Source organism: Vipera berus, assembly GCF_964194415.1.
Source record: "Vipera berus genome assembly, chromosome: 3".
NCBI classification, from domain to species: domain Eukaryota; kingdom Metazoa; phylum Chordata; class Lepidosauria; order Squamata; family Viperidae; genus Vipera; species Vipera berus.
In genome coordinates this window covers 201,928,989-201,941,176 of record NC_138204.1, presented here as the reverse complement: position 1 = coordinate 201,941,176, position 12,188 = coordinate 201,928,989, and the positions used below count along the sequence as shown (strand labels likewise).

Sequence of the window (12,188 nt, the reverse complement as noted above, 5' to 3'; positions counted from 1 at the left end):
GATGAGACAAAAGAAGAAAACACAAACTTCAGGAAAAGATTGGCAAAAGAAGGAAGGGACAAAAATAGAGAAGAATATTTTAATTTGTGGGAGAAAACTGAGCAGAGGATTTTTGCACTCAGTAGAAATTGCTTTTGTGGCTGACACAAATAACGCTTTTCTTGCTGGTAGAGAGAATTTCAACTCTTGACGTGCCCATTCCTCGCTGTTATAAATATCAAGACAGTAAATCACACTAGAATACAAGCATCTTGCTCATCAAGTTCAAACAATTGCTGCAGGAGAACAATGCAGAAATGTGACTTAGGCAAGCTAGCACAGGTAGCCAAGAAAGAAGCTGCTGCTAAGAGATAAAAGTTCTATACACCCCAAGTGACAATATTTTAACGGCGCAACAATGTTTGAAGCAAGCAGGGTTTCAAAAGAAATTCCACAGGAACTGAAATGCCTTATCTAGAAATCAAGTGACGGACAGGATCGGGAATCAAAGCATCTGATCCTCTCTCCCTCCCCCCAAAAGAGAAGATACGTGTTACGAAAGCATCAGAAGACCAGTCTGGTGATTTTTGAGTGGCTCATTCAACTGAGCTTTCGAACAAAAGCGTTGCTATTCTGAGGACAGTTCTTGTGACACACACAACTAGTAATGGACATCAGAGGATGTTGGATAATGTTGCCTTGAGGACAACGGAATTCCACCTGGATTGTTTTTGTCGTGTGTGGAGTGCAGCATCGTCCATCGTTGCAGATGCCACAGTAACGGGGTTTGTACATATGGATGCTGGTGCAATTCTGGTATTCCAGATGGACAGCTGTGGGAGGCTTTATAGTTCGGAGACATTTTTTCCCCTTCTACGAGAAACCGCAGAACATGAATTAGATGGACAACCAAATTCAAGTTAATGCAACATAGCCGTGATAACATTAGGATGGAACGGGCATCATTTCAAAGGCTGGAGGCCACTTGTAATGCTTTTTGGGTTGTGATGAAAATCAGTGTGTGTGGGCAAGGATGTAAAGTAAGAGATCTGTGCAGAAAAGTTTTGCATAGAAAACCTTCCCCTTGGGCAAGTCTGGCAATTTCAGTTACCGGTATATTGAAACTGCAGAAAAAGGTGAGGAATTAGTGGAAAGCTTCCCTTTTCTTATGTACATCTTTCTTTTTTTACAAGTAGGTGCCTACAGGCTGTAAATCAACAGTTTGTGAGTTAAGATGAACCTCATTTCTTATGCTTCACTTCAAGGTATCACCATAGCAAGTTTATCTCAAATTGCTTTTAAGTGATATCAACCTAGCATGGTCTAAGATCCTTGATCACAAGGCTAGGCACTTGGTGTAGGGAGTTAGCCAGGCATATTTGATAGAGAAGACTTTGGAGCTTGCACAAAAACCTTTCTGAATTGCAATTCCACTTGGGCTTTGCAAAATCATCTTTCAAGTGAATCTCCAAGCAGAGGCTTCACCTAGCCCTAGCAATTTTCATACGCTCTCTAACCTCAAAAAGAATAGGTCTCAAATCCAAGAAGCCCAGAGAAACACTGGATTTGAATTTCAAAACTGGCAGGATTGGATGACGGCGACAGGATAAAAAAAAACTACTTAATTTTGCCTGTTACATATAAACATGCAAAGCAGAGATGCTCATCATGGCAACCATGATTATTGCAAGGAAAACAGGCAGCTTTCTTTGAGCCTGTGAACATTTACCTTTGGGGCACTACGTTCCTCTCTCTGGGGAAAAAAACGCCCACACAACTCCAACTGTTCTGCCATAAAAGGGAATAAATGTTCATTAGTGCCCCAAACGTATCTTCCTTTCTTAGAGAAAACATTCCCTGAATAGTCTTATAGTACGTACATTAGGAAGTCTGAAGCATATAGTTTGACACGGCTCAAAATCTTGAAAATATCCTTGGAGGCAGATTCCAACTATTAACCACACTAGCACATTATTTGTTAAAGAAACGTGGAAACTTTGGGTATGGGTGGATTCAACTCTCTAAACTGAAAGTTAAAAGATGGCCATATTATTTTATGGTTTGCACTTCCAGTAGTACATCTATTGCTGCTTCAGTGTCAAGAGCAAATTCAATGAAAAAAAGGACGAGGGGTGACATGTTAGCAGTACTCCAGTATTTCAGGGACTGCCACAAAGAAGAGGGGGTCGACCTATTCTCCAAAGTACCTGAAGGCAGGACAAGAAGCAATGGAGGGAAACTAGTCAAACTAATCAATCAACTTAGAACTAAGGAGAAATTTCCTGAGAGTGAGAACAATCAGTCAGTGGAACGGCTTGTCTCCAGGAGTTGTTGGTGCTCCATCACTGGAGATTTTTCAGAAGAGATTGGACAACCATTTATTTGAAATGGTATAGGGTTTCCTGGTTGAGCAGGGGGTTGGACTAGAAGACCTCCAAGATCCCTTCCAACTCTGTTATTCTATTATTCCATCTAAGACGCTGCCTAGATGGCCTTCTTTGGCCATCTAGTAGCACTCTATGCTACTATTTGGACCCAGCTGTTACTGATGGTAGAACCTACATAAAGCCATATTAGATGGCTGCCAAAGAGTTCAGTCACAAGCATAAATTCTCATAAGGCTATTTTGTACTGGGCACCCACTAAGGGAATCTTGCTCAGCTTGTATTTTCTGGTTTTACTGGGACTGCAATTCTCATAATTCCTCTCATAATTCCAAAAATCCCAGGAACTGCATCCCACCATCCGGTATTTCACTGCAGTCTTTTAAAACCCTTCTGAGACTCTGGATTGAGGTGGTGGGATGCAGTTCCTGGGATTTTTTGATTATTATGTTAACTAGAAATTATGAGAATTGCAGTCTTTGCTAGTCTGAAAACTTTGCCAGTCTGCTGATGAGTTCATGCAGCATCAGATTCCATATTGCACTCATAATATATATGAGAGTTCTGGCTAAAGGAATGCTCTTCATTGTCCACACTGAATCAGTTTTTGTAGAGAATTAATAAATGGCTTGAGAGATCATAGACCATCTTTTGAGGCATTGGCTAGTTCTGCAACAGCCCCATTGCTTTGGTTACACTTGTGTTTAATGTGTGATGGGAGACTACCAAAACCTATACTGTCACAATGACAACTCCATTTCAGAAGCCGTTTCTGGAAATAAATGCATACTAAATGACCTGCTGGATCAGGCTGAGCTACATCTAGTCCATGAGTCTCCAAACATGGCAACTTTAAACTTGTGGACTTCAACTCCCAGAATTCTTCAGCCAGCCATGTTATGTGAGAAATTATGGAAGTTGAAGTCGACAAGTCTTACAGTTACCAAGTTTGGAGACCCCTGATCTAGTCCACCATGGTATTTCCCACAGTGGCCCAACTCAAGACACCCAGGACTCTCACAAGTAGGTTGGAAGAAATAACTGAAATAAGGAACTTGACAACCAACTCAACCTTTATCTCCCAAGCCAAGATTCTACGTGCTCTTCTCTTTCAAATTAGTACAGGTTAGCACCATCACGTGAATGAACTGCAAGCCATACCTTATCAGGTAGTGGACTCTTTTCACAGGGGCGCACTTCACACAACCTCATCTCATTCACCATCTCACACATGGGGTTCTTGTTGGTGACTCTGGTGGAGGCTCCCATGCCACAGCTGGTGGAACATGAACTCCATTCCGTTGTCTGCTCAATGCAGTTAGAACTTGAGTCAGAACCTTCAGACACTTCCTGTCTGAATCCTGAAGGCAAGATTACCACAATGAACTGCTCAGTTGCCCACACAATAAAAGATTAAGATATAAGCCCAAAACTGGAAAGGATAAACTTGGCTATCAGTGCATGGCTCAAATCAGGTCCTGCAGGCTACTAAAGACTTTTTTTTTAAACGACCTTGCAATCCCTTTGATTGGGGTGGAGTTGGGACAACTGAATGGAGCTGAGTGTTTACAGGCTGGATACCCTTCCTGACGCCTATGCAGAGTTCACAGCAGATATTTTTCTCTTTGCGCCCTAATAGGGAAACATTTGTTGCTGCCTAGGATTGAACTCTCAAACTTCTGAGTGGAGGCTACTAAAGAATGTAAACTGTTGCAAAAAAACCCAGAACAACTCCAAACCAATTCAGCCACACCAGGAAACATGTTATACTGGTCTTACTGCACATTAAATGCATTATAATTTCAATCTATTTATGGGTCTTATTTAATTTGCTGTTGCTCGTAAAGTTCTAGGTTATCTAAAATGCCATCTGCTTCCACATGGCCCAGCCCATAACTACTATATACAGGTACTCCTTGACTTATGACAACAGTTGGGAACAGAACTTCCATCATTGAGCAATGTGTGGTCATTAAGTGTGTCATGCCCAAGGCTACGACCTTTTTGCCATTGTTAAGCAAATCCAGTCTTCCCCTCAACTGATTTGTCAGAAGCTCCCATGGAAGTCTGCAAACGGTGATCCATGTGGCTCCAGGATGCTGCAACTGTCACAACTACATGCTGGTTGCCAGAGACCAAATTTTGAGTGGGTAGATGCTGCAACAGTTGTAATTGTGAAGGCCAGTCATAAGTCATTTTTTTCAGTGCGGTTGCAACTTCAAACAGCTGCTGAACAAATGGTCATAAGTTGAGAACTACCAGTAATTCACCATCCAAAGACATATAAACATTACATTTAGTTCCCAGCTGTTATGTTATTCCTCTTCTGAAGATTCATTGACGTAAGGGCTGACAACTAATTTTTCTTTCTCAAGATATTCATTGTCTTCTTTTTTTTGTACACCCCATTGATTTAATATCTGTTTGGTATGCTGCCTTGGGTAGCTGATGATCAAGAGGAAGTCTATAAATATTTTCATACGAGTAAACTAATTTTCAAAAATGATTTTCAAAAATAGAGATATGTATTTTTGTAATATAGCAAAGATCACCTTGACAGGGAGGCCCCCAAATCCACACCCAAGACAGATTTGTAGTCAATCTAATACAGACACTGAGGTTTGAAGGGCTTCATTTCTCTAACAGGCTAAACTTAATTCTATATACGGGTAGTCCTTGAAGCACAACCACGACGGAGCCCAAAATTTCTATTGCTCAGCCAGACAGTTGTGAAGAGAATTTTGCCCCATTTTATGACCTTTTTTTGCCACAGTTGTTAAGTGAATCATGCAATTATTAAGTTAGTAACACTGTTTCCAGAGAATGAGGTGGCTGGAGTCACTGAAGCAGTAGGCATGAGCTTAAATGGACTCCAGAAGATGGTAGAAGACAGGAAGGCCTGGAGGAATGTTGTCCATGCGGTTGTGATGGGTCGGACACAACTTCGCAGCTAACAACAACAGCACTGTTTTTAAGTGAATCTGGTTTCCCCACTGACTCAGCTTGTCAGAAGGAGATCCCATGACCCCTGGGACACTGCAACCGACATAACTATGAGTCAATGGCTATGCATCTTAATTTTGACCACATGACTGTGGGGGATACTGCAACAATTGTTAAGTGTGAAAAGCGGGCATAGGTCACATTTTTCAGTGCCATTGTAACTTCAAATGGTCAGTAAATGAACTGTTGTAATTCGAGGACTACCTGTATAACATTTGCTACTTACAAAATATTGCAGCAATTTATAATTAATACCAGCAATTAAAGAAAAAAAAATCGAAAATAATAAAAGCCAACATGAAAACATCATGTAAAATACACAGGACAAAATAAGCAGGAATCTAACAAAATAAAAGCAGCAATTAAAATTCATAGCAGTATTGTTATTCAGTGTTTTCGTCTGAAGGAAGGCCTTGTGTGGTAGAATGCAACAGCTAGACTGTTCCTGGTCATTGTTTTCTTAGCTAGGAAAATAAATATTTTTAGATTTTAGGGCTATGACTGGACATCCAAAGATTTGAGCACTGTTCTCAAGAGTCCCTTCAAAATCGATCACTAAATTGCAATTTTTCATGACACAGAAAGAGAAATTTGGGGGGAAGTGACTACACTGAACATAACTCTAAAATATATTCAATATAAATATATTTCAATCCAATGATTGATCCCATTATTTATTCAACTATGGCCCAAGGCTTGTCCCTCCAGGATCCACAGATTCACTATGTTGGTTTTCAAGTTTCTCCTCACAACCTGAAGAATTAAAAACTTGGAAGTACCTTCAAGGCACCACTTTTCATGGTTCATATCTTCTGTTTGTTCAATGTAATTGTTAAGAGATACCCAGTAACCTTAAGATCAGACTTTCTCAGTGGGGTTCTCTGGAATTCTAAGGTTCTACAAGAGGTTGCTCGGGAAGAGATCATGATTGGGGAAAAAAACAGAAATCTTTGTAAACTTTGCATGCCAAAATGGTGGGAATTTTGATGCAGGATGACTCAGTTGCCAGCCTGCTGTTTTGTTGTTGCTGTAAACATTGTAAAACATGGATTATGCAGGCTTGAAGAGAATCGTATGGTGGAGCTTTTATGCAATTGTTTTGCAATTTTTATGCAGTTCACCGGTGGTCACAGTAATACTGAAAACACCCCACAGGATATTCACAGCATAAAATTATGAAATCTCCCTCCCTATGAATCCCTATGAATTGCATACATGAGGGCATGACATATCTCCCTTCCTTGAGAGCTTAATTGAAGGTGAACTGCATGTAATATTCTGACACAATGCCTCCCATGCTTATAAATTGACTTTGTAGTGGAGCATCTTGATGCTATTCAATGTTTTATACCAATAAAGGAGAATACAGGCAATCTGTGAATTTATACAAGCCAACTGACAAAAAAGGGCCCTGCAGGTTGTGTGAAGGCAGTTATTAGCCATGAATTGCGCTGTGTGAAATACAGGTAGTCCTCAACTTACAACAGTTCATTTTTTTTTAATCCCATTTATATCCCGCCCTTCTCCGAAGACTCAGGGCAGCTTACAATTTAAAGCACAAATCAATGTGCTTAGCAATAGCCTTCATTCTATGTATATGCCTGCTTATTAGGGCTTTCGCCCCCCCCCCCAAGCGGCATTATTACAAAGTCAGCTTATTGCCCCCAACAATCTGGGTCCTCATTTTACCTACCTCGGAAGTAGTGACCAATGTTACAATGGCACTGAAAAAAGTGGCTTATGACCATTTTTCACACTTAACCACCCTTGCAGCATCCCCATGGTCACATGATTTATATTCGGACGCTTGACAACTGACTCACATTTATGACGGTTGCAGTGTGCTGGGGTCATGTGATCACCTTCAGCAACTCTTCTGACAAGCAAAGTTAATGAAGAAACCAGGTTCACTTAACAACTACGTTACTAACTTAAGAACCGCAGCGATTCACTTAAACAAATGTGGCGAGAAAAGTCATAAAAATGGGGCAAAACTCACTTAACAGTTTTTTCACTTAGAAACATAGATTTTGGACTCAATTGTGGTTGTACGTTGAGGACTACCTGTATTTGTAGCTCGGAGTTGAAATGAGGGGGTCCATGATGCTCTCTGACTTGGGTAGCCATAAAGCAATTTCATTAAATGCCTGTTTTTTTTTAAGTGTCTTTGAGTCAGTCCTCACTTCTTGTGATTGGCTGAACGAATCCCTGTAGTTTTTTTAGGGAGATTTCAAAAGTGGTTTGCCATTACCTTTTTTCCTAGGGCTGAGAGGGAGGGACTGGCCCCAAATCATCCAGATGATTTCATACTTAAGGTGACATGGTCTCCCAGTTTTTAGCCTCGTGCTCTAACCACTACACCAAACTAGCTCTAATTCCAACTCCTTATTACAGGACATTGGAGGGGGGAAGAAAGCTTTTAAGTTAAGGCTTCCCACAATACTAGAGATTTTTAACAGTATTACACTGTATTTAACATGAGCCTTATGCTATAAGATTTAAACTTGAAGCTTAAGAGTGGCAGAATCTGGTGGCATGGAACCAAAAATGAATAGTGGTCTTGGATGACTAATTCTGCATGGCTTTTTAAGCATTATATTTAACCTTAGGGCCATCTTAAGAATTGAACGTTTGATTTAAGGTTGTTTTGCCACACCGAGAAGGAAGCCAACATAAGCAAGATTTTTTCAGACTCCCGTACCATCACAGTGCCTTTTCCAATGCAGTCCAGAGAGGCACAGCCGTTTTAAGGCTGAAGGCCTTACTTGGTCCTTGAGTAATGTGCCAAGAAGCATACACTAAAAATAATTTAGGGCCAGGACAAAGAAATGTGCGTTAGCAGAAGGAAAAAAAACACTTAATGTGATTGGGTATTAAATGCAAGTAATAGGAAACAATGTCCTTTTCAATTAACTTCAAAATACAGATAGTCCTTGACTTACAACCACAACTGAGCCCAAAATTTCTATTGCTAAGCGGGTTTTGCCCTATTTTACGACCATTCTTGCCGCAGTTCCTAAGTGAATCACTGCAGTTGTTATATTAGTAACTTGGTTTTTAAGTGAATCTGGCTTCCCCATTGACTTTGCCTGTCGGAAGGTCGTAAAAGGGAATCACATGACCCCCCAGGACACTTTGTCATAAATATGAGCCAGTTGCCAAATGTCTGAATTTTGATCATGTGATCCTGGGGATGCTGCACGGGTCATGTGAAAAACAGTCGTAAGTCACTTTTTCCCAGTGCTGTTGTAACTTCAAATAGTCACTAAGTGAACTGTTGTAAGTAGAGGACTACCTGTAATTAGAAACAAATTTTGAAGGGCTCCTAAGGGCTTCCACACCCATTCTACTCTTTTAGATCAACTTCCTGCAAGGAATTAAGCATTCCTACTTTTAATTTTTTTGGTGAAAAAAGGAGGTAGGCAATACTACATGAAACGAAATCAAATGCACCGAGACAGAAGCGTATGCTCTTATCTGCCATAAATCCCCAAGAATTGGCCCCCTCCGTGACCGTCATTAATAAATGGGAATTGATCTTGAAGAGTCACAAGAGCACAGTAGATGCGTGCGAAGAAGCAAAGACTGCCTTTTACACACCTGCCATTGCAAAGTCTGCAGCAGCATCTTTTTTAGGCTCACATGACCATTGTTCACAGCATTCCTTGGGAACTTCAACTTTTCTTGGGAAGGGGCATTCGGGACCAGGAAGCAACAAATCAACATTGCAGAGGGGCACACAGCTGATCTGTCCATCTCTGCAGGTACAGTGGTATTTACAGTTGGGCTGGAAGGTCTCACCGCTTCGATAAATAATCCCATCAAAAACACAGTTGTCCCCTTCAAGGTCTGAAGTAGAAGAGAGGGAAAAAAATTAAGCTTTGTGTGAATCTAGATTGTTGGAATACTCAGGTCATATCTACACCAAGAGCAGGGATAAAAACCAGTATGAGGAGGATCTTTCTGCTCTCCTGCAATAACAAATTCTAAAATAGCATGTGAATACCATTATCACCTGTTCATTTTTAGAAAAAAAATGGCAGGTGTTTTAGACTAATGCTGTACCGACACTCTAGAACAGACATGTCAAACTCGCGACGTCACGTGACATCGTGCGACGAATTGGAGCTTTTTCTCTATTGGCGGCAGTGGGGTAGGCGTGGTTTCCTGATGACGCGTCCCGCCCGTGGGCCGGCAGTTTGACACCCCTGCTCTAGAATTAAGCTAGATTCTTAGTGACATCACTATATTCATAAAGATAAAGAGTTTCCATCATGCCAACTACATTTAATTTAAATCCAGTGTAAATATAAACGATGTAAAATCAAAAGTAGCTTTTGGGCTAAGTCAGCTAATAGGTTATGTAGAAACATCTTTAAGGAATATGCTGATTAAATCTAGCAAAAAAGATCAAGCTGAGCTCAGTGACTTCATGCACATCCATAAAACTTTCTTGATACCGTGGGGTCATTGCCTTTTTGATTGTTATTTGGATTTTTCAATCTGCCCCAGAATTCACTGACAGTCTCCCATCCAAAGGGTAACCAAACTTTACCCTACTTAGCAACTCTGCCCTGTCAAACAGCTTTATGTGGTTATTTTTTTAAAAAATCAGAAGCACCTAAACTTTATTAGGCAAGACAGCACAAGCAACCATCCACCAAAACATAGAACAACCCAAGATAAAATGGCTAAATTCTACTGAATTAACTCATAGCCAAACCAAAATGTGGTTTAATTCAAATTCCTGTTACATTAAAAATTACAATGGGGAGGGGCAGAAACTGAGAATTTCAGTTCAGTCCAGGAGTTAAGAACCATATATCCTAGTTACAAGTCTTTCAAGCAGCAGTAGCTGCTGTGGCAATGTTTCTCACCTTGGCAAATTGGCAGATGCCTGGACTTCAGTTCCCAAAATTCTTAATGCTGACTGGGGCATTCTGGGAATTGGAGTCCAAACACCTTAAAGCTGCCAAGATTGAGAAACACTGAGGAAGAACAGGCCACATTTTGTCTTTAAGGAATGGGGAATCATTTGGTGGAATAAGCATAAGGAGAGCGGAAGCTCCAGAGTGCTTCCTTGGGTAATCTTGTGGATCTCAGACTCCTTTTCACCCAAACTGGGCCCCTTCCGTTTCTTCCTTCTTATTTTATTTCCCAAGTCATTTGGAGGATGTCTAGGGAGATTCTCAGTCATCCAGGTCATGGTTGTCCCCAAGGTGCTTTTTCAAGAGGCAACTGGTTTTTGTTTCTCTATGCTTCTCATCCAAGAAGCTTCTTCAACTCTGACTGGATGATGGGGAATGGGAGGATTTATATTCCTTGCTGGTCATTTGCATTCTTTTAGAGAGTTGTTGAGGCCACTTGGAGGTTTGTCTGTGTCCTCAGGGTCACCTGAGCGGTGCAACTGGATGTGGAGCCTTCTTGGCACCACTGAGCAAAGGCAGCTCCACACCCATTTGCACTACTCAGGTGACCCTGAGGACACAGATAAACGCCCAAATGGTCTCAACGACCCTCTTTAAAGAATGCAAATGACCAGGTGTCTGCAAGGAGTCCTTCGGGAAAGGGCGGTATATAAATGTGATGCGATAAAATAAATAAATAAATAAATAAATAAATAAATAAGTGAATAAATTAAATAATAAATAAATAAATAAATAAATAAATAAATAAATAAATAAATAAATAAATAAATAAATAAATAAATCCTTCCATTCCCCCACCATCCACTCAGAGTTTAAAGAAGCTTCTTGGGTGAGAAGCAAAACTACTTCAAAGAAAAACAAGAAAGTCCAGTTGCCTCTGGGACAAAGTCGTTGGGAGAAGCCCATCTACGAAGGTGACCCAGTTCCTCTCCATCCTCACAGCGCCTCTCGGGGTAGGAGCGGCAGGAAAAAATCCCGCCGGAGAGGCCGAAAGCGCCTGCGGGGAAAGCGCCATGGATTTACCCCTACAGACGCCGAGGCCGGCCTCCCTTCCCGCCTGGCGGTCGCAAAACAGGCCGGCGCTCTCATCGCAGGGCGTCGCTTCGGAGCAGTTCTCCCCGCGCTGCCGGGCGCAGGTCAGACAGCAGGAGCAGCCGTCCAACACCGGCGGCACGCCGGGCGTGCAGGCGGGCGGCTCGGCGGGGCACTCGCAAGGCAGGCGGCACCGGCCGCGGACCTGCAAAGAGCAAAAGCGAGAGGCGGCGTCAGCCGAGCCCCCTTTCCCAAGTCGCGCCGCTCCGACGCGCAAAGGCAAACCTCGGCCAGGCTCCACGGGAGGAGGAGGAGGAAGAGGAGGAGGAGGAAGGGCGCCTGGGACCCGGAGAGGCAGCCCAGCCGCATCTTGGGCAGACGTTCCCGCCCAGAGTCGCCCCGCGTTTTCCCCATCGGGCTGGATGCGCCTCGCCAAGCGCGCACGGGGCCCGCCCCGGGATCCCGTTTATACCCGGCGCCTCCACGGTCCGCCTCCGCCGATTGGAGGCGCAGCGGACGTGGCGGAGCCAATCGCAGCCCGCGGTGTCGTATTCGGCGCCGGCCTTTGACAGGTGGCGGCGGAGAAAGTGGTGCGGGGAAGTCGCCGAGGGGCATTTTCGCGCGGCAGCTGGCCTTGCTTGTTTTTCCTTTGAAGACGTTTCGCCTCTCGTCCGAGCAGCTTCTTAGAAGCTCGCTTCTCATTCTTGGAAGCTCCTTGGGTGAGAAGCGAAACGTCTTCAAAGAAAAACGAGAAAGTCCAGGTGCCTCTTGAAAAAAGCACCTTGGGGGGCAACCATGACCTGGATGGCTGAGAATCTCCCTAGACATCCTCCAAATGACTTGGGAAATAAAATAAGAAGGA

General features: G+C 42.6%; 1 protein-coding gene across 1 annotated transcript; it reads right to left on the bottom strand.

The window, feature by feature from the left end:
* Positions 1 to 579: 579 nt before the first annotated feature.
* CCN3 (cellular communication network factor 3) lies at positions 580 to 11,740 on the bottom strand (the record flags this gene model as incomplete). The annotated part of the gene is made up of 5 exons (XM_081322793.1): positions 580 to 852; positions 3,525 to 3,724; positions 8,967 to 9,215; positions 11,318 to 11,531; positions 11,612 to 11,740. The coding sequence occupies 5 exons, from the start codon at positions 11,738 to 11,740 to the stop codon at positions 580 to 582; spliced, it is 1,065 nt and encodes a 354-aa protein (XP_081178919.1).
* Positions 11,741 to 12,188: the final 448 nt, after the last annotated feature.